Here is a 21896-nt window from a genome sequence, read left to right as displayed (position 1 = left end):
TTCATTTTACCGATAGACCGTGAACGCAGCACAAGCCTCCGCTGTTATCCCACAGAGGGCGCTAGCAGCTTTCCATTGACGAACATGCTTGTTCTGGGCCTCTAGTAAACTTAAGCCTGTAAGCAGACCGACACGTTGAGTCTGACCATTCAAACTGGTTTCATGTAGCTGTTATTTACACCAGTTTAACCTCATTTGAGTTTTAAAACCGAGATATTTAAATATATCTTCGATCGTAGCAGCATGCTAATCGCCTGTTTGCTGTTAGCTAGCTAGCTAGCTAGCTAGCAGCTCTAGAAACAGATGTTAGCCCCCGGTTTGTAACGGGATTTGAGAAGCATCCTCTCGTCAAAAGTATGAAAAGCGTGCTAGTTTGTTTAAAGTAACCGGGCTAAATGGATCTTAAGTTTTATTCCGAGCTGTCGGAGGGCTGTCCTCCCAATGTTGACACGGAGTTCATGGACACCCAGGCTTACGGGGGATACTCCGAGGAGAACAAGGTAGCGTTCAGGTGTTTTGGTTTGTACGCGTCTGCGCAGCTCCATTCGCTACTGAAATGTTGACAATGTGTTGCAGTTTTCGGAAGGCAGCGACAGCTATCTGACCATCGGCGGTGCCGGGCATCATTTCTTATCCGCGGAGGTTAGTGAAGCGGACTTAGTGGGGCGCCATGTAAACACCACAGGCTTCTCCTCCTGTTTTTTTTTTTTTTTTTTTTTTAAACCACCACACCGTCGCTCTGCTTTTGCTCCCTGCAGCAGACATTCCACACTCCCAGCCTCGGAGACGAGGTCTTCGAGATCCCCCCGATCTCCCTGGACCCGGACCAGGCTCTGAGCATCGGCGAGGCGGTGTCCCACTTCGACCTGACCGACAGCTCGGAGGACACCAGCGGGTCCTCGGGCTCCAGAAGCCTGGTCAGCAACCTGGTGGTGGAGGCCAACGATCCGTCCTTCGCCTCCACCTTCGTGAACTCCGGCTCGCAGGGTCTGGAGCAGCTCAGCCTCGGGGCGATGGGCCAAGGCGGAGGGGGAGCCCTGCTGAGCTCCTCTGCCCTGGTGAGTGACACCAAAGGTTATGGAGAAAAGATGTTTTAGGAGATTTCTCCAGCTCTAGATCAGTATGGCAATAATTTAAAGCATTGCATGACATGTTCTATTACCAATATGTACCGTCTGTCCATTTGTGTAGCTATTGCATCCCTCCTTTTGCTTCATTTGTCCAGGTGTCTGTCTGTCCCGCCATCCACATGCCAATTGTGGAATGTATTAACTTTTCTCTACACCTTATGAAGGTTTAACGTTCTTTTAGATAACTTGCAGAAGGTTTCAAGGCCAGTTCAGCAAGCAACAGAAGAGGAAAAACAACTCCATAAATGGTAGAAATAGCTGTCAGGGAGTAGAACCGATACGGCGTGCGTCATTTGCTCGTGTAACTCTGTAAAATCCTCCTTTTTTGAAGTTAATAAAACGAGCCTGCACAAGGAAGACGGCAGAGTTTCTGCTTGCAGACGTTGGCTGGTGCATCTCCTCTCCCTTTGCAAAGGCAGACTTGAATTCTGTGTCCTGGCTGAGTTTTGTTGCACTCTTTGACTAAGTCCTGCACACGAATCAACGGACCCGGCTTCAGCACCATCTACGCACCTATCCTTTTTTTTAATCCATTTTCCTGTTCATCCCTACGCCCCCGCCCTGTTTGTTCATTCGTCTGGCCAGCGTTTGTCCAATGGCGAATCCTGGTCTAAGTTGAGCCTTTTTTGCTCCACTCCCTTGCAGGAAATGGGGAATTCTGGCGGCTCCCATTTCAGCCGTTCCCCTCCCATGACCATCGACGTTCAGCTGAGCGACTTGGGCCACGGTCTCCTGGAGGGCACCGCGCTCGGCGGCATCAACCCGTCCGAGCTGACGCTGGGACTCGGCGGAGGCAACGCCGGGCGTCATTCGGAAGCGCCCGACGAGCCGCTGCTCATCTCCTCGTCTCCGGTCGGTTCCCTGCAGGACGAGGACATGGACGACTTCAAGGTGACGAACGGCGCCTCGTCACAGAACCACCTCCATCAATGTTTTTTTTTTTTTTTCTTTTTTAATGGCTATGACTTTTTTTAAATGACAAGTACAAAGCTGGGAAGAAATCACACAGGGGGGGCTCTGTTACCTGTCACCGTAACCTAATGGGCTGCATTTTAGAGTACGAACACACGTGCATGCCACACCTTTCAGATTTTTATCGTTAAGGACTTTGAAGTTGACGTTTTTCCGCATCCTAGATAACTGGGGCTGATTTTTTTTCCTACAGAGAAGCGTGCTGGTGGACTCGCCCGTGTCCCTCTCCTCCTCCCCGATCCTGTCCCACGTGTCCTCCTACTCGGCGGCCCCGACCCCCGTCTCCCCGGCGGCGGCCCGGCGCGGCGGCGGGAAGCCTGCCGCTCTGGCCTCGGCGGCTGAGGCGGCCGGAGCAAAGAAAGGAAGGAAGAAGAAGGATCCCAACGAGCCACAGAAGCCAGTGTCGGCGTACGCGCTGTTTTTCAGAGACACCCAGTCAGCCATCAAGGGCCAGAACCCCAACGCCTCCTTCGGCGAGGTGTCAAAGATCGTGGCGTCCATGTGGGACAGCCTGGTGGACGATCAGAAACAGGTGCCGCGTTTGCTCTCTAAAGTCTGGCCTGACATTTTGAGGAAAACTTTCTAGAATCTGCAATGATTTTTTTTTTCTTTCCCTGTAGGTTTACAAGAAGAAAACAGAAGCTGCCAAGAAGGAGTACTTGAAGGCGCTGGCAGCTTATAAAGCCAGCCAGCTGTCACAGGTAACCCCGCAAAGCAAAATCAATGATTTCTCAGCGTCTTTCGCTCGTGTCGCTTTAATTTAAATTGCCTCCATGCAGTCAGCTGCTGTGGAGACAGAGAGCTCTCCAGCTGTGGTGAATCTGAGCCCTGCAGCCCCTCCTTCCGCCGGCCAGCAGGCCTTTCTCCTGCCCTCTGCTAACAGCAGCATGGACGCCAGTATCTGCGCCTCAAACATCATCCTGGACGTCCCAGAGGTGGCCCCGCCCTCCCACTCAGGGGCAAACCAAGCCGTCGCGCCAGCCGGCGTCCTGCCTCCATCCCAGACCATCACCAAGATCATCATCCCCAAGCACCTGCTGCAAGGCGGGGGTCAGGTGGTGACCCTGCTGTCCGGCGGGGTCTGCGCCACGCAGCCGACCCTCCTGGTGTCGAGCGCCGCCCGTCAGCCGCCGCCTCTGCAGCAGATGCAGAACGCGCCGCCCCCGCCGCGGCTCCAGCAGATGGCGCCGGCCCCGCCGCCGCTACAGGCCAAGCCCAGAGAGGGAGCGACGACGCTGAGCCAACCGGTCACCTTCGCGGCGACGTCGCCCCCGCCGCTCCAGATCAAAATAGTCCCGGCGTCCGTCCAGGACCGATTGGCCGCCACCGTCCTGGTACCCAGCGCAGCGGCAGCGGCTGCGCCGGTGCAGGCGGCGCGAATAGAGAACTCTGCTGCAGCTTCAGGCGACGACGACGTCACCGAGGTGCTGGATTCAGACGAGGTAAAACCCCCCAACGTTTGTTTCTGATCGCTCTACTGCTGCGATTGCTTCTGGCACACTGCAAACAGGACGGACCAGCTTTAAAAAGCTGCTGTCCTGTCAAAACGCGCCTGAGCCGTGGATCTCTGCAGCTCCTCCAGAGTTAACCCCCCGACTGAGGCGCTCCTGGGCCAGTTGCTTTGTTCACGTTTGCTAACGTTCCTCTCCTGTTTCCAGGACGTGATGGAGGTGAGCGCGTCCGCCGGCGCCGCCTCGGCGAAGAGCATGTGCGTGAGAGCGGGCTGCACCAACCCAGCCGTGGACAGCGACGACTGGGACAAGGAGTACTGCAGCAACGAGTGCGTGGCCACCCACTGCAAGTGCGTAGACGTTCCCTCTGGGCTTTCCTGCTTCGTAGCCAATAAGAACACGTTTTCTGACACGCGCCTTATGTTCGCAGAGACGTCTTCAGGGCGTGGTGCTCCATCCGGAACCAGAACCTCGGGACGGTGAAGTGAAGAGCGCCGCTCACACAGACACAGCAGCGGATTGTTTTTGCCCAGTGACACTAGATGGGTTTAAAAAAAAAGCGGGACTGAAACGAGGATTATGGGATGGTTGTTGTCACTGCTTCGTATGTAAATTGTAGTCAAACAGTTTAAGAGAAAAGCTCGCGTGAGTAAAAGCGATCCAGAACTGGAGACGACCATTCCTCTCCTCTGCTGCTGACCTGGTCACAGAAATCTTGTTTCTGCTGAGCGTGCGGGTCAGCCGCCAGAGGACCTAAAGGCAGCTAGTCAAGCTTGGACTTTTACACTTTAGACTTTTTTTTAGGACAGCAAAGGAGAAAAGTTCCCTGTGACTGATTTTAACAGATCCAGATGTGTTCAGATGAAGAGGCCTTCCTCCTGTTCTATGCGTTTGGTTCTGATCACAGCTTTTCACGACGAGTAATGCCTTAAACTTTCTTTTTTTATGTAAAAAATTTTAACCAGGCAGTTTAGTGGTTTCTAAATATTCAGTTCTTATATGTTGTTTTATAATAAACATGAAAAGCCCCAAACGGACCCTGGTTGCTGTAGTTTCCTCCGTTTCTCTTTCTAGGCTGAACCGAAACGCCTCGAATCAGGAAGTTTTCTCTGTCCACTTCCTGCGATCTGATCCGAACGCTTCAGGCCGCTGTCAGGAGTCGGCTTCTGTTTGTAGACGCTTAACGAACAGAACCTCAAACCTGAGCCCACGATCAGGATCTTAAAGTTAAAACCTTAAAAGATTTTCAGAATAATATCATCACGGTTTCGTTTAAACGCTGTAATATTATCAAATTTTTATATAAAACAACATTTCCAGGGTGATGAAAACTTACACCCAAACAAGTTTATTCATACAACCAACCAGCTCGTTCTGGACTAGATGTCCCTGAGCTGTGATTGGCCACCGGGCTTCAGCGAGGTGACCCCCGCCTTTGCTGCGTTTTGCATCCCTGTGCATGTGTTCTTCATGAAACCTTCACAATGGAGGCTCTGCTGGGCGGGTCCACGTGATACAGGCCCAAACCCAAACACACGGGCTGCGTCAGCTCAGCCTTGAACTCGTGCAGCAGCGTCTTGGCGGGGTCCGCCGCGCTGAAGCGGATCCTGCCCTCCTCAAAGTTCACCTCCACCTCTATTCTGCCGCTCGGCAGCGAGCCGGACAGAGCGGTCTCGTGCTTGTCGTGGCGGGCCGACAGCTCGCCCCGCTCGCTGTGGGCGAGGCTCCAGGACTCGGCGTTGTGTCCGAACGTGCTGCCTCCCCGGCTCTTCCTGTCGACGCTCCTGTAGGACACGGCGACGTCCCAGCAGCCCTCGGCCTCCACCTCCCAGACGTGGGCGCCGGAGGAGAAGCACGGGCTGGAGAGCACCTGCGGGGCTTCGTCGAAGCGCCCGGCGCTGTCCGGATAATGCAGCGCCGCCTTCACCCTCTCCGCTGATCGCAGGTTTGCGGAGAGTCCGAGGAGACGGCTGGCGGTGTCCAGGTCCAGCATGACGGCCCCTGACAGACAAGGTGGTAACGGGGTCACACACTGAGAGCCGTGAACACGCTTACAGGGGCGTCTGCATACCTTCGTCCTGCGTTCGTGAGGATCTGTGGCTCTTCAGGGGAGAGTCGACCATGTGTTCTAGGCAGGAAGAAGATCAGAATGAGTTAAAATGAACAGCTCCAGCTTCAGGGTTTATATCCATGCAGGTCAGGTTCATTTAACGCCTTTAAAACGGATCCCTTTTCACGGCAGAACGACGATAAAACCCTTATTGAGGATTTTCTCTAATCAAAGCTGGGTCCAAATAATACAAGCGTCCCCATTTCCATTTGGCCGAAGGTCCATTAGCGGCTAGCACTGTAGTTAAAAGATAAAACTGATCCTCTAAACTACAACTTGCCTGATAATTGTGCACCCAGTGTGGCTTTCCAGCATCTCCCACCTACTGATCAACTCCGGCCTCGACGTTTCTCAGGCTGTCAGTCGTTTTGGTCAAAACGGTGAAACCCAACTGGTTGGGTTTTTCCCAGGATGTAAAATCAAAATCATCGTGAGCGGAGCAATAAGGGCTGAAATAAATCGTTAGAATCCCACGAGGATTGCGACATTTAAGCCCATCTCTAGTGAAGCCACTGACCAGAACTGCTGCTCTAAAGTCCAACGTGTAAAAAGCCAAACTCGGAGATACGCAGTCCTGCTATAGATGCACAAATATTTTTCCTACGGCCGTTTTTGACAGAAAGCAACTGTTCTAATGAATCTAGTAGCCTCCCATCCTGAAGGCGGACCCGTTACCCCCTCCGTCTCATCTTTTCGTATTAGCCAGACAAACATCGTGTCCTGGGTCGTTGCCGTCACGCTTGTCCTGCGTTTTACCTGCGATGCTGGAATAAATCTGATGCACGCGGCTCTGCTGCCTCTCCAGAGCGTCCGTCAGCGTCTGGTTTTCCACGCCGTAGTTGTAGGCTGGCGAGAAACACAAAGTGGACGTTCAGCGCACTGACGTCCGAACGAGGACTTAGGGCTCGACGTGACGTCTCTCACCGTAGTACAGAACTATGAACCAGAGGAAGAGCAGGACCACCGTGACGCCGTTGAGACGGTCAAGAGCACTTCCTCTCTGTCTCTGGATTTAGGGGAAAAAAAACAGAGAAATTGTCTGTCCTCAGAAAGTTGCCTCAACCACAGATTGGATGGAGAGCATGTATGAACAGCACTTTTCAAGTCTTGCCCATCTTTTTCAGTCGCATTTTGTTCTGGACTTTGACTGGACCGTTCCGTCACTCTTAAGTTTTAGGGAGCAGGACTTACTTCGCGCTGGCTGTTTGCGGCATTTGCAGCTTCTGTAATTTGCTCCCGGAGTAATTTAAAGTGCTCCTCCATGTAGTCCTGTGGAACAAACACACACGCTGGTCAGCCGTCCCCTCACTCCTGCGAGGCCTCGTCCAGACAGTGAACTCACGGTGAGCTGGCGCCGCAGGACAGCGGAGGCGTCGGAGGCCGCGCTGAGCTGCTTGCCCTGCAGGGCGCACACGTTGCAGATGTAGCGCCTGGACGAGCTGCAGTAGTAGCGGAGCACCTGGTCCTGGTGCTGTGGGCACTTCCTCTCCAGCAGGTCGCTCAGAGGCTCCACCAGGGGGTGTCCCGTGAACGCCCGCAGCTCCAGGTGGTCCTTGGTGTGCTCTCTGCACAGCGACACCTCGCACTTCAGGCAGGATTTAAAAGCCGGGGTTTTCGTCTCGGGGCAACGGTCGCAGTACACGCGTTCAGCCTGCTTCTCCTGCAAGGACACACAGAGACGTACCGGTCAATCCGCCAGCGATCACAATGGATCCATTTCCCCCTAGATCACCTGATCGGTGAACAGCGGGTCAAATACTGAACAAATCTGTTTTTCTTTTTTTTAAAAACTAGCTTTTTGTTCCAAGTTGAATAAAAATCAGATGCAGAAATGGGGATATTCTTGTAACAAACTCTCCTTCTGTTGGATTCAATTAGCTCTGTGCAATACGTTGCAAAAATCTTGCGATCACATTAGTATTACGTGCAATTTTACCAGCGCAACAGAGTTTGTGTTTAATATTTATTAGCTACTGTGTTGAAGGAATGCAGACTAGGCGAGCCAACGTTCAGCCTTTGGTCTCGCTGTCTCACTCCTTCAGAGGCTCCCGGTCGACATAGACGCCACCGTCCAAGACGATAACAGATCACATGGAGAACAGTGACAATACAAGTCGCTCTTCCATGATTTTCTAATACTATACAGCAGGGGCGGTTCTAGACCAAATTTATCAGGGGGGCCAAGGTGGGGCCAGTGTTTTTTCACAGGGACACAGAACAAAAAAATAAAAAAACAATAAAATTGCAATATTTAACTGTGTAATAATATTAAGTGAGCCACTTGTGGCTCTGGAACTGCAGGTTTCAGACCCCTGATCTAGCAGTTGAAAACTTTGCCCCCTGCTCAATACGGCTAAAGCTAAACTAAAACATCTTAAGTTTTAAATTCTTTTTAGAGTAAAGCTGTATAGGTAAAAAATAAAATTGGTCAAAGTGACCAATCAGTTTTGGTTTCTTTGCCATTGCAAATAATTATGAGAAGTTTATTTAACATCATGTTTTTAGTACAGGGGCCATAACAGGGGCCAGGGCTATTTCTACAGGGGCATGGGCCCCTGTTGGCCCCTGTCTAGAACCGCCCCTGCTATACAGCCATTCATGGCTTCTATTTATACAAAACTACTGATTAAAAAAACAAACTGGAATGGTCAAAATCCCAATCAGCAAGTCCTCCCTCACAGAAAGCTGAAAATGAAAACCGGTGCAGCTGTACTAATGATTAAAGGAATGGCTGCAGGTATACCCTCCTCCTCTTGCTCAGTCTGAAGTCCTCTGCGATGCTGGCCAACGCGTAGCTCTTCTGCAACTCCACGACGGCGCCAAACTGGGCCCTGCAGTCTGGGCAGCGGAAAGGTGCGTCTGTGGAGTGGTCCAGCAGGTTTGTCAGGCAGTCCATGCACTGGCTGTGTCCACAGGGCAGCTGACGGGGGTCCCTGAAGATGTCCTGACACACCGGGCACATCAACAGTTCCTCCAGCCGGCTTTCATCCGCATCCTCCATGCTGCGGAGCACGAGGAGAGGGTTAACAACAGATGTTACCACGGAGCTGGAGTTTGACCCGGGAAACGACTAAAGGGCAGATCCACCTCATTTGTCACTGCGTTGAACAGCTTTAATCTGCTCTAGTTTAAAAACTACAATACTTCAAGACTGTTAAACCTGGACTAGATTAAAAGAATCCCTTTATTGTCCCGCAGTGGGGAAATTCTACACTAATTCTACACTAATTTTTCTCTTTCAAACCAACTTTATACATGACAAATACAACTTAAAGTCAAACACGTCTATTCACTAAGTTACATTCACCAAGATTCATATTTTACTCACTCTGACCAATTACAGCCAATCAGAGCCCATCAGTAACTGTTTTCCTCTATATTATATATTATACCTTAGGTCAACAATCTTTGGTTTTATTTATCTATGCTTATTTTTTATTAGATTTCTGCCTCATAAAAGTGTTTAGAATATTATATTTAGATAATTTTTTATGTATTATGTATGAACCTAAAGCCAGACTCGAACAGCTGTTTTCCTTTGCTAACATTATCATGGTTTGCTGGACAAATGATCAGTGTGATTTTGACCAATCAGCGGCTACCACTAGACAATTGTGTTGATTCAGCAGACATATAGCTGGTAGGAAACATCTCCTACGTTAACAAGAGTACAATGTTGCTCTTATTAAAACATGTTAAATTATTCACATTTATTGACTCTTTGTTTCAGATGAATTGCCTGAAAATCCCAATATGCTCCATGATCTCATCGTTGGCTCTACTTGTAGTTGTGGCCTTTGGCATGTTTTGGTCTCATGCTCCAGTAATGCAATGCCATATATTTATGATTTATCCACAACTCCATACATTTTTTTTTGTGGGAAATATAAGTTATGATAAATAAATGGGGCTTAAAATATAATATTCTGCTATTAGTGTTGAATAATCTAGTTCGGGTCTGAATAGTCTACATACTGGAGTTTCAGAGCTCGACTGGTTCTAATGTGATGTAAATAAAGAAAGAAAATAAAAAAAGAAAGAAAAAAGAAGAATCCCTGAAATCACCCACTGCCACAAAAATAATCAGATTATTCAAAAAGAAAAAAAGAACTGTAAAATATTCTGCTACTGTAGAATAATCTAATCAGGTTTTGATGAGTTTAAGTATCATAGTTTTTAAACAAGAGCAGATTAAAAACGCTCAAGGTAGTGAGATATGAGTTGGACTTGCCCTTTAGTCTTCTCTTGACTCAGAAGTCAACTTCAGCTCCGTGACATGCCCACCCTGTGCTGCTGCTTCAGTAGACAGACTATGGTAGTTTAAAACAAAAGAGAGAATGTGGACTTTGTAGGTTTAAAACAGATTAAAAATACCTTAACGCTTACCCTGGTAGCAAATGATTAGCACATCCGTGTTTTCGGTTCACATTTAGGGTTAAAGTGAAAGCAGAATGGAGGTTCCAGCTCTACTTCCTGGTGGGGCGGGGCCAAAGTCACGGTTCAGTCCAGTGTTATGACGCTTCGTCTGGACGAAATACAAAACGTACTGTCTCATTACAATAACAGGTTTAAAAGAGAAAATAATTTGTTGCTTATTATTGTCACCTATGTTGAGTTTGGTCTTGCAGAAATCCTTAAAATGCGTTATTTACAGTGCGTTACTAAGCTAGCCTAGCTTCATCCGCCATATTGTGAGTGGCATAATCCCGTTGAAGTGTAAATCCTGTTTGTCCATAACAGTTTCCAAATAAATGAAATACTAAAGTAACCAATAAGTCAATAAAACGGTATTCAGCATTTTTGCGTAGAATCTTTTCATCTTAGTATTTTTAATTGTGAACAATAACTCCAAATCAAAATCAGACAGACCAACCAGTCTCCAATAATGTGCATCAACCTAATGTATCTCTTAGTTATAATTAACTTTATTTAGTTACAACTATTCTGTTTTGAATGAAAAGACATGTAATCCATTTCAGATAGCATAATGTAAAGGAATATTTAACCAGAAACCATAGTCCCTATCATTAGATTTTGAAATGTACTGTGAATAATGATTTAATCATTAAGAAGTTGATCCTACCTACAACACTTTGAATTGTTTTGTTACTGAAATGTGCTGTACAAATAAACCTGATTTACCTTGTCGGAATAAGGGAATGCAATTGAGTTAATGTAAAACCACTAAACTAACCTTTAATTACACTATACTTATTTCTTAGTTAAAATCAAATAATTTAAAAGGTGCCTGTGAATCCATTTTCCCCCTCAATCTTTGTAAAGATTTCCACAATTTGTTATCACACATTACTATTGAGGGGTGTGTAAGAAATAAGGGAATATAAGCAAAGGAAGTTCAATGAAATTTTTGTAATATACTAAATATAAGACCACATAAAAAGTACAAACCTTTCTTAAGTAATTTTAAAATCATAAACTTTAGTGAATTTGTTGGGATTTATGTGCAATGTTGTACAGTGGAAGACCGATTTTCTTTAACTGCCAAAAAATCTGAAAAGTGTGGTCAGCATCTGTATTAAGCCCCCACTTTACTGTTTTGTGGCTTCTAGTTCCATCCTACCTTTATTTACTAGAAAACAATAAATGAGGTTTAAAAATCACAAGTGCCTGTCCTGTCTGTAACAGCACCACAGAGACGGGTTTTGACACACCTTCAAACATTCAACCACACCTACCTATACATTTTTGAGACCAAACAAAATATTTTTAAAATTTTTAACAAGCCACCATTATATCTACTATTTTTATTACTGAGAGAGAAGCTAACCTTGTGGGTGCTAGTTCAATAACAGAGCAGATCCAACCCAACACACTTTAAATCCATAAGGACATGAGCGGTTCTGTTCTTGTCTACAGACCATTTACTTATAAATGGGTTAAAAGAACATGAAATACACCAGCAGTTTAATGCAATTCTATGTCTTGACAATAAAGCCTATCCAAGACATATTTAAAGGTCACACACAAATCCTCCATTAACTAATGTGTTCTAAGAAATAAAAACTCACTATTCTTCTTGTTCAGAATACACACTTTATTTACAAACAGTAGTTAAAAAAGCTGAAAACAGACATTAATATAAAGTATACATCTTGAGAACTATAAAAGCTTTTAAAAGTCTTTCAAAAGCAAATATCTATATAAGATCAGATTAGTTGTTCTTCTCTTTATACAAATTTGAACAAGGGTTTGAAAAGGAAAGCTTGTTATAAAGTCAGCTTGGCAGTTTATCCAGGCCATTCAGACATGCGGTGCTATCATCTCACAGCAACTTAACGTGCGGTTGGTTAGGTGGCAATGGACCCCGGCTGCTTTTCTGAAAGCCTCCACAAAATGACATCTATCCCGATAAATTATTCTTTCAACTTTAACAACGGTATAGTTTTAACTTTCTTATCTCCCTCTTTTGTAAAAACACTGCATGTACACACATTTACAAAAAAAAATCTTTTTTCCCCTTCTTCTATATACTTTTTTAAATTTCTTAATTGAGAGCGAATGCAACAGAAGTCAAATTCTGTGTTTGTGCACAAACTTGGTGAATAAATCGGCGTCGCACTTATAACCAGCTGCTGCACAGAGAGTCCATTTTGAGATAGAAAACTGTGACTAAGCTTTTGTGCTGCAGCTGGTGCTTCTGCTTCTGGCGTTTCCCAAACTTTTTTTTTTTTTAAATCCAATAAAAGCTTTTCTTCTAGAATGAGCATGTTTAATGACCCGACCCAAAGTAACATCTTGTTTTTCCTTACACGCAGTGAATAATGATGCGCCAGCAGAAGAAAAGAAATTCCTGAGTGACCGTCTGTATTATATTGCAACCAAATCCCAAATCTACCTGGATCCTCCAGCAGCTGTGAAACAATTAAAGGCTGAATGAAGATACTGAAAGAATCATGAAAGTTCTGTACCCTTCTCAGAAACTGGCTTTAGAAATAAACAGCCTGACCAAATGTTTTTTTGCTTTTGGAATGACATCTATATACATTCAGTCATTTTTAAATGAATAAAAAGAAAAAACAACAACATAAATGTAAAGTAAAAAAAGCAGTTTAAAAAAAAAAAAGTACATCAGTATACTTTTACACACAAAGTTTAGCATCTCAGGAACAGAGTGTGGTTCCTGTACCCAGCAACCTGTTCTCTTCGGGCCCGGTATAGTCAGAGGAGTGTTTCAGCCCAGAAAGGTTGGTTTTGAAGTCTTTTTCTAGACTTTAGGTGGTCACCAACATGGTGTCCACGGCCAAAAAACCACAGCCCACCACCAAAATGTTATTTTATTCTGCTACTCTTCTTATTCAATCACACTTGCATTTATATAGATTTAAAAATGCATGAAAAATTGATTTATTTTACATAAAGTTAAGGTGAATTTTGACTCTTCTAGTTCAAAGGTCAGTACTGACAGCTGTTCGTATGACAACACCAATGAAACATCTCTCAGTTTCAAAAAAGCTGGTGACCCCTGCTTTAGATGAAGGAGCGTGAAGTATGACAGTAAGCGTGGGTCCTTTCTTCAGGTTTGTACCTCTCCCACCAATTAACACGTACGGTTTGGACGCGCCTGTGTAAACGGAGCAGCAATCAACGTGAACAGATGACTTCTGTCGCTCTGTACTCTCCAAAATGCACGCACATCATTTTACAATCAGTGCAGAACTGGTCCCTACGATGCAGGTGGGTCGACTGCCGTCCTCAGTGAGCAACAATCCAAACGCTGGCTTCCACAGCGTGCCGTCCTGCTTTAAGCAGGCATCAGAGCTAGGGCATGTTGCCTTTTTTCTACCAGCATTGTGCAAACAGATCATGTCTAGAGTTGATCATCCTAACATTTTCCTGAGTTCTAACGAGGCTCCTAGTTAATTAATCTCTTAACTAATTAGTAACTATTTTACATCCACGTGTTGCCATTTGCTCCCTTTCTCCTCCCCTTTGTACCCGTAAATAAACTGTGTACTTAAGCCGTTTCCTATTACTGAATTTTTCTTCTTCAACTTTTTTTAATGATCTGTCGAGATAAATGGTCATACAAATACTCAAATATCATACAATGTAATTTGACAAGATCTTATTTTGTTAAACGCTTGTAACTGACATTTTTTCTAATACGGGTACTTTGGTTTTGATCCCTTTGGGCCAGTTGCCTCATACTATGAAAGTTTACAACTCACTTATCAAATCATAATACCCGAGTGACATATAGGCCACGTTCCCTACAGTAGAGTATGACTGGATTAAAGAAAAGGACTTTAAACCACTGGCTGTAGAAACAAATACGAAGCTTAAACCTGTGGTCTTAGAAAACTTCAAGTGACACACGGCTCCATTTCATATCCGTCAAGGTCGGGTACTGAAGCAGCCCCGAACTACAGAGGACCAAAAACAACCAGAGGCTGATATGAGATTAGAGTTTTAGGAATGCTAATAGTAGCAAAATAAAATAGGAAAGTACAGTGTGGACGTGATAATCCTGATTGAGGATTGTCATTATAGCTTGATTTGTCCCAGAGAACAAAAACCACCCATATGGCAAAAACGGATAACTTAAAACAGATCGCTTTAGACTATGTCGAGCAAACCAAAGACAGGACATAAGCACAATAACAAAGGTCGAAATAAGCAACCAAGCCTACAGAGTTCAAACCCTGCTGCATCTAAGCCTGGTGTGAGGGAACTTCAGCTCTAACAATGAAAAGTAAAAGAAAATCTGCGGCACTCAGGAAGGTCATCAATCACGTGACCAAAGGTCGCTCTCAGTTGGATCTAAAATTTGGACCAAGAACAAACAAGACAGGAAGATTTTTATTTTTAGGAAATCAAACCAAAATGGCCCTCAAAGCGTTGTGACGGAAACTGAAAGCAAAAATATCGTAAAATGAAGAGTTGACGAGGAGAGAAAGGAACAGCAGTTTAACAGACTGAAGAAAAGAGTAAAAAAAATTGAAAAACTAAGAACACTGCTAAAGGAAAAGAGATCTACATTCAGAAAACACGAAGGCGAGCCATCAGACTCATTCCAAGTAAACAGCAGAGGAGAGAACCTATTTAACAGGGTGGTTCTGTACTCGTACCACCGCAGACAGAACCCCTCTTTAGCTGCCTGCTACCATCCGGCATCGTGGAATCTGCCTCACAAGGTCCAGCGATCTGTTGTGTCTCGGCGAACCCCAACCATCGTGTGTTAATAGGCGACGAATATCGCGTCTGAAACGTCTCATAGAGGTGGTCCGGGTGGGTGTTCCCTTAAAACCCAGCGGTGGGGTGGGTTTACAGACTTCATGCCATCGCTGGCGTAACCTTTACTAAAGTCAGCCATTACCAATTTGTCAAGTCTGCACTCCCCAGCTCAGACCCCCATCAGCAAACACACAGACGACCACAAAGTGTCCTGGTTTTAATTGCTTAGTGAAAGGGCCTCAAAAAGGTTAGATAAAAGGACCTGGTTTGGTTTTAAAAGGCCTAAATATATCTGTGTCATAAACTCCGTGTTCAAAGCGGCTTAACAAACATCCACCGAATGCTTCTGAAAGCATGTGCAGAACTGGCCCTTCTTCAACACGTCAGAGCTGGCGCTACACAGCCTCCAAGAATGAGGAACAGTTAAAAGTAGAGAACCGCATTCGGTTTCCATAACACCAGAACCCCACAGGGTGTCATCACAGTAGTGCCAAAGCAATCAGGAGCTGGTGAGGACCGGTCGTGTTCTTCGATCTGCTTCAGAGGGCCGCTGCCTCCACCAGCAGTCCGGCGTTCTCAGTCCCAGGTAGACAACGGCGCGCCGCCTTCACACCCCCAAGCCCGCGATTTTCCTGAACGAGGGAACGAAGAACTCGCACTGGCTCAGGTTGTGCTTCTCCAGGTTCCTCATGATGCGGAACGTCTTGCCGCACGTGGCGCAGCTGAAGGGCTTCTCTCCGCTGTGGAACCGCAGGTGCGCCTTCAGGTTGTCCCGCAGCCGGAAGCTCTTGCCGCACTGGGCGCAGGCGTGCGGCCTCTCGCCGGTGTGGAACCTCATGTGGCGGCGGAGGCTCTTCCTCAGGGCGAAGGCCTTGGAGCACTTGGAGCACGGGTACGGCTTCGCCCCGGTGTGGAAGCGCTCGTGCCGCCGGAGGATCTTCCTCCGCTTGAACGCCTTGCCGCAGCTGTCGCAGACGTATCCTTCGCGGGAGTGCGTGACGATGTTCTGCAGGCGCCAGATGTCGCTCCCGCACCTGGTGAAGCAGCACAGGCGGTGGCCCGTGTGCGGGCCCTGATGCCGACGCAGGTCTTTGGGTGTAGTCCAGCCCGGTTTGTTGTTGGCAGCGGGAGCCTTGGCGACATCGTCCCTCCCGGTCCAGGTCTCTGGAATGGAGAGCAGGTTGACCAGTTGTACGGCGCAGGGAAGCAGCAGCTTCTGATCAGGATAGGTGAGCTTCAGCTTCATCTGCAGGTGGTTCTTAGTGTCTTTCGGAGAGTGGATCCGCTCCCACACGCCGGCCTGTGCCGGGGTGGCGGCTCCGTCGGACGAGGAGGGACTGTAGGCGGTCCCCTTGGCCGTGCTGACACAGGCCTGCTGGGGCTCAGCTTGAACCGGCTTCTCCGAACTCTCCGCCGCGGGAATGGAGGAGTCTGGCGTAAGGATTAGGGGGCAGACAAAGTTCACCTTCTCCCCAGAGGACGTCGATCTCGTATCTGGTTGAATCAGAAGAGGCTTCTGCTTAGGACGGGACGTCTGGGTAGATCCACACTTTGATGTTCCAGAACCCGCCTCTGCAGAAACTGAAACACGGCACAGCTCATTTTATTATGCATAAAGCCCATTTCCACTAGATCTCTTAGTACCTTTGCAAAAGCATTAATACACTTTGACTTCCTTCAAATGTCGTCGCATTACGACAACAAAACTCCAACATATTTCATTAGACGTTTTTAGTGATAACCACCTAAAAAAAGACAAACGATAAGATTTTTCATGAAAAACCCAAAACTTGTGGCCTGCCTTTGTATTCAGCTCCCTTTACCCTGATACACTTAAAGAAAATCCACAGAAAATGCAGCCAACTGCAACCAGACGGGATATTTTTGAGGATTTAGCATTTTTCTTTGCAAAACAGTTCAGGTTCAGTCAGACTGGATGGGGAGGGTGTCTCAACTGGATTTAGGCTTTGACTAGGCCATTCTAATACATGAATACAGTTTGACCTAAGCACTTCCATTGCAGTTCTGGCTGTATGTTTAGGGCCATTGCCGCCTTTGAATGTGAACCTCCACCCTTACTCTCAATTCTTTTCTGACTTTTAGTTAGAAAATATATATTTTTTACTAATAATCCATTCATCAACACTCACTACAACTACCTTCCCTTTAACATCACAGTTATGCACTACTTTGTAATTAGTCTATCAGACAAAGCAAAGCACACTTTGTAGTTGTATCGTAACAAAATGAGGAAAGGTTCAAGGGTTGTGAATGCTTTTGCAAAGAGCTGCAACTTCAACCCATTTCTTAGAAGTAATTTGACTGAAAAGCAAATCCTAAACGTGAAACGGTTGGTCTAGTTGACTAATAAAAGTACAGACCAGATCCACACTGCTCCTCCGTACGGCCATAAGGAGAAACTAGGAAACTACTGGACAAATAACTTTGCCAAACGTGAGTTATTTGAACAAGCGGCGTGACAGTTTGCATACAATAACTTCCTGTAACTGCAGGCCACACCAACAGATACTATAAATCGGGCGGGTTTTCATCCGTTCTGTGCAAAAAGACCCCAGTTTTCCCCAATTCATCAGTTGGTTGTCAGGGTGTGAGCGCTTACCAGGCAAAGCGACATCTTTTTGAGCGTCACCGTGACCTGGAGACCCTGCCTCAGGGCCGCTCAGCTCCACCGTATCCACAGAATCTGCTATAATCTGAAGAAAAAAAGAGAAAGAAAATAGATAGCTTTTTATTAGGATTAGTTTGTACTCCCCTCAAAAGTGAACAAGGTTAATGTAGAAGGAAAGCCTTAAAAGGCGGACAGCTGCCAGAGAACGCAAAGCAAAGTTTTCTGATGTCCATTCTGGATCCTTACAGCCTGTAAGCTCTCATCCACCTGATGCTTCAGAGGTGCGCACTGATGGTCAGTATCTTCAGCCGGCTGGACTTCAGGAGCAACTGGACAGCCCTCCACCTTATCGGGCTTCCTCAAGCAATCAGTATCAAGAAGAGCGGAGTCTGCGGAGTGGAGGAGGGGGGGAGGGGTCGTGACAGAGAAGGACACGCATTCCTTAAAAACAGGGATTACTCCGCACACGACGGTGCAACAGAACACGTTCTGCAGGAATGATCGGTGCATGCAAAACATGCAAATGCAGAATGAGTGTTTTAAGCGTTGATGGCACAAAGCGCTGCATCCCGAGCTCATCGTGCACCAAAGCACTGTCTGCACGGTGCCATCATATCATAAAGAAGTTAAAACCCACCAGGCTTGATGTCGTCGTCCTCCACCTGCACGCCGATGCTTCGTCTCCTGTCGCCATTCCACACAGCGCAGGGTGACTCCGAGCCTCCGTTCCGCTCCTCTTCCTGTGCGGGGCCCACATCCAAGGCTCGGTATCTGCTCTCGAACAGTTTGATCAACTCCACCGAAGCCGCTTTGACCAGCGTCCCCAGCAACGTCTCCACCTGCGCCTGGAGGTTCACCACGTCCGCAGACATTTTGGCACCAAGGGCTCCGCGGCAGTCACAGTTTCATCCGGGAGAATCCGTCCGAGACGAAAATCGCCATTTAGCATTTATTTACCAACCGCAGCCTGACCACATGGCCTCCAAAGGGAAGGGGCGTGTCTTGTCACATGCGCATGCGCATCAGAGCCAGCGAGTAACTGACAGGGAAGTAGCGAAGATATCAAGTTCCAAGGCCTACAGCCTGCGATTTATATTTTACCTGAATAAAAAAAAAAAACAGATACCTAGTTAAATAAATTAACAAATAAATAAAAAGCCAATTCTCACAAATTTACTTTGAAAGCACGCAGAGATGCACCATTCAAAGACCCTGTGGTAAATTTCTGATCACATTTTTAACACTGAAAAGCTCTTCCCTGAACCTTTTTGATTTATTGTTAAGAGCTCCGAATAACAACAAGATATTTTATTTTACTTCCCTTTGACAGCCTTAGCATTAATGTATTTACTGTGACATATTAATGCTCATCATTTCGAGAAAGGATGCCATAGAAATACTGTCATGTTCAGAGGAATGAAAGAATGGAATACAATACGCTACCAAAACATGTAAAGCACACTACCAGCGTGAATCAATTGAAATTATTTGTAAAATCTTACCTATCAACGATAATTAGCTCTGAGATGTGTATGTGTGTGTATATGGGTATGTATACATGTGTGTATGTACGCATTTAGTGTGTATGTATACTGCTAAAAAAAAACAACACAATGTAACTCCAAATGTTCCCATTGGTTTTTTGACCAGTGTATGTATGTATGTATGTATGTATGTATGTATGTATGTATGTATGTATGTATGTATGTATGTATATATATATATATATATATATATTATGAAATGTCATTGCTTATTTATATGCAATGATATTTATTAATTATATATTAATATATATCATTATATATATATTAATTAATGTTATAATCAATTTATTCATGCTGTTGTCGTACTTAAGAGTATTTAGGTTATGAGGAAGTATATTATGATGTATTATGTGAACACTGTGGAAGGGTAAAATCTCCTCATCTTTTATTTTTATTTACTGTTTTTGTTTGTACAATTTTCTTTTATTTTTTGTTATTTATTTCATTGTCTTCCTGGAGTTTACAAATACTGTATACTCTTTGTATTCATGTACATTTTTGTTGGACCCCAGATAACGGGGATCTGTATTAATAAACTAAACTGATCTAAACTAAACTAAGCATTTTCCTTCTGCTGTTATTGCACACTTCAAAATTTTAGAAGAAAAAAAATCTACACAATAATGAAAACAGGTTTGCTCAACTTGATACTTAAGGAAGATCCTCTGAGTTACTATGATGTGTTTGATTGCTAAATCAGTCATTAACAATCATTAAATTATGTCTTTTTTCTTTTCACAGCAGGTACAACTGGTCAGGCGTTCTGTTAGCTGCAGTGGTGTCAAAAGTACACACATTTGTTACTTAAGTAGAAGTATAGATACTGCAGTTTAAAAACACTCTGGTAAAAGTTGAAGTATCAACTTGACCTCTTTACTCAAGTAAAAGTGAAAAAGTATGTGCTCCAAAAACTACTTAAAGTATAAAAGTATAAAGTAACCTTTAAAAAAATGCCACTATATGAATTGAAAGCTTAATTTAAACAATGATTAGTTCTACATGTGGCCCAAGACACAACATAATCATTAACCCATTAGTCAAAGACAAAGTCACTCAAGGAGCATGTTCTCTCTCAAACTTTATTGGAATTCAATTCCAAACAGAGGAGCCTGCAGAACTGCCAGAACATAAATGTGTGAGTTCCATCAAATACCTAAGGTAAACTATACCCTTTGGTGCAAAAACATTCTATGTAGTTTGTGTGTGGAGGGAGGGAGGGAGAGAGAGAGAGAGAGAGAGAAAAGAAAGAAAGAGAAAGAGATAAAGAAAGAGAGAGAGAGAAAAAGAGAATAGCTATAGAATAGCTAACCAATGAGTGTTTGTGTTATATGACTCATCCAATTACACTAGTTCTCACTAGGTGTGGATGGCGCACATTACGTGAAATAAATATTTATAAATTTTAAACTGAAGCCAAGAGTAACGAGTAACGTTTGTTTTAAAAATGTAAGGAATAGAAAGTATAGATACTTGTGTGAAAATGTAATGAGTAGAAGTCAGAAGTAGGAAGAAAAATAAGTAATGGAGTAAAGTATAGATACCTAAAAAGTGTACTTAAGTACAGTAACAAAGTATTTGTACTTCGTTACTTGACACCTCTGGGTAGCTGTGACACCATTCAGGGGGGCAGATCATCTGCCATTACCATGAAACATAGAAAGGATTCCTTGATCAATGTGTGCTTCTGTACTTTTTTGTGTCTCTGCTCTGTCTTCTTTAACCCCCAGTCGGTAGAGGCAGATGACTGTTCACACTGAGCCTGGGTCTGCTTAGGGGTTTTCTTCCCTGTTAAAGGGGAGTTTTTCTCTCCAATGTCATGCTCAGTATGAGTGATTGCTGGGGAGTTAACGATAATGTAGACAACTGTCCACTTGTGGCTGCACACTCATTCAGAAGGAGTGAATGTTGCTTATCAAAGACTCCATGCAATCTGCTGGGTTTCCTTAGATAGGAAACTTTTTGACCATTGTGTTTGTACGATTTGATTGAATTTGACTTTTCTGTCAATTGGTGTTATGTAAATTCAATTGAATTGAATTGAAATTTCCAAAAGACCAACAGTTTCTAGTCCTGTATGCATCCAGGAAGAGGCTCAATATCTTAATCTTCCTGTTGTTTGTGGATGTCTTATGCTGTGTTTAGTTGGCTCCAAAGTTGAAGCTTGGGACTGAAAAAGATGTCACACTCAAGTTAAGAGCATTCTTGTTGCAAGTCTATAAACAATGGGATTTGCTTCATGTTTTGTTGCTAACTACTGTTAGCAATACAATCTAATAACACAATTTATCTCCTCTTATCCATTAAAACACAAAAAGAACATATTGACATAATAGGTATGTTACATTATGTGTGCCACTGGTTTAACGAGATACAAGCTGTCAGAAGTGCTTAGTATGACCTTCCTCTGCAATCTCTATGCCTGCAGGATACTGAACTTGGGGTTTCTTCAAAAGCACTTTTCCACCTCAAGCACACATCTAGTCATACTTACCAGTTCAGGCGCCATTTAAAGTTCAATTAAATTCAATTCAGTTTTATTTATATAGCGCCAATTCATGAAACATGTCATCTCGAGGCACTTTACAAAGTCAAAATCAATCATATTATACAGATTGGTCACAAATTTCCTATATAAGGAAACCAGTTGATTGCTTCAAAGTCCCGACAAGCAGCATTCACTCCTGGAGAAGCGTAGAGCTACAGGAAGAGTTGTCTGCATTGTCCACGGCTTTGCAGCAATCCCTCATACCGAGCAAGTATAATACAATGCAAATCTGGAGAACAGTAGAAATCAGTAGAGTGAGAAAAATAGGCCCTGATATCCTCCAGTAGCCTAAGCCTATAGAACTCTTGCTGCAGCAT

The 21896-nt window shown here is 45.0% G+C and overlaps 3 protein-coding genes across 6 annotated transcripts; 1 reads left to right on the top strand and 2 right to left on the bottom strand.

Moving 5' to 3' along the window:
* The first annotated feature begins 33 nt into the window (after positions 1-33).
* On the top strand, positions 34-4590 carry tox4a (TOX high mobility group box family member 4 a). Of its 2 annotated transcripts, none has more exons than XM_021319423.2 (9): positions 34-500; positions 577-642; positions 762-1058; positions 1776-2021; positions 2296-2634; positions 2723-2803; positions 2882-3544; positions 3761-3903; positions 3984-4590. In XM_021319423.2, the coding sequence occupies exons 1-9, from the start codon at positions 396-398 to the stop codon at positions 4039-4041; spliced, it is 1998 nt and encodes a 665-aa protein (XP_021175098.2). In that variant the 5' UTR covers positions 34-395; the 3' UTR covers positions 4042-4590. The 2 variants fall into 2 exon arrangements, with proteins under 2 accessions (XP_021175098.2, XP_012723900.2); XM_012868446.3 differs by having other exon boundaries at positions 35-500; positions 759-1058.
* A 288-nt stretch (positions 4591-4878) lies between these two features.
* Positions 4879-10149, bottom strand: LOC105930226 (E3 ubiquitin-protein ligase TRIM11). Of its 3 annotated transcripts, XM_021319424.2 has the most exons (9): positions 10050-10122; positions 9895-9973; positions 8407-8665; positions 7006-7323; positions 6855-6932; positions 6588-6669; positions 6420-6509; positions 5625-5681; positions 4879-5554 (listed from the first exon to the last, which is right to left on the bottom strand). In XM_021319424.2, exons 3-9 carry the CDS (start codon positions 8662-8664, stop codon positions 5022-5024), a joined length of 1416 nt encoding a protein of 471 aa, XP_021175099.2. In that variant the 5' UTR covers position 8665; positions 9895-9973; positions 10050-10122; the 3' UTR covers positions 4879-5021. The 3 variants fall into 3 exon arrangements, with proteins under 3 accessions (XP_021175099.2, XP_035993898.1, XP_035993899.1); XM_036138005.1 differs by lacking the exon at positions 9895-9973 and having other exon boundaries at positions 10050-10149; XM_036138006.1 differs by lacking the exon at positions 9895-9973 and having other exon boundaries at positions 10038-10114.
* A 3339-nt stretch (positions 10150-13488) lies between these two features.
* Positions 13489-18495, bottom strand: si:rp71-1g18.1 (C2H2-type zinc finger protein). Its single transcript, XM_012868445.3, has 4 exons — positions 18125-18495; positions 17734-17876; positions 17479-17572; positions 13489-16439 (listed from the first exon to the last, which is right to left on the bottom strand). The coding sequence occupies exons 1-4, from the start codon at positions 18357-18359 to the stop codon at positions 15466-15468; spliced, it is 1446 nt and encodes a 481-aa protein (XP_012723899.2). The 5' UTR covers positions 18360-18495; the 3' UTR covers positions 13489-15465.
* Positions 18496-21896: the final 3401 nt, after the last annotated feature.

Source organism: Fundulus heteroclitus, chromosome 6 (genome assembly GCF_011125445.2).
Source record: "Fundulus heteroclitus isolate FHET01 chromosome 6, MU-UCD_Fhet_4.1, whole genome shotgun sequence".
In the NCBI taxonomy this organism is placed as follows: domain Eukaryota; kingdom Metazoa; phylum Chordata; class Actinopteri; order Cyprinodontiformes; family Fundulidae; genus Fundulus; species Fundulus heteroclitus.
The sequence above is the reverse complement of the archived record's forward strand: the minus strand, read 5'-3'. Positions and strand labels throughout refer to the sequence as shown.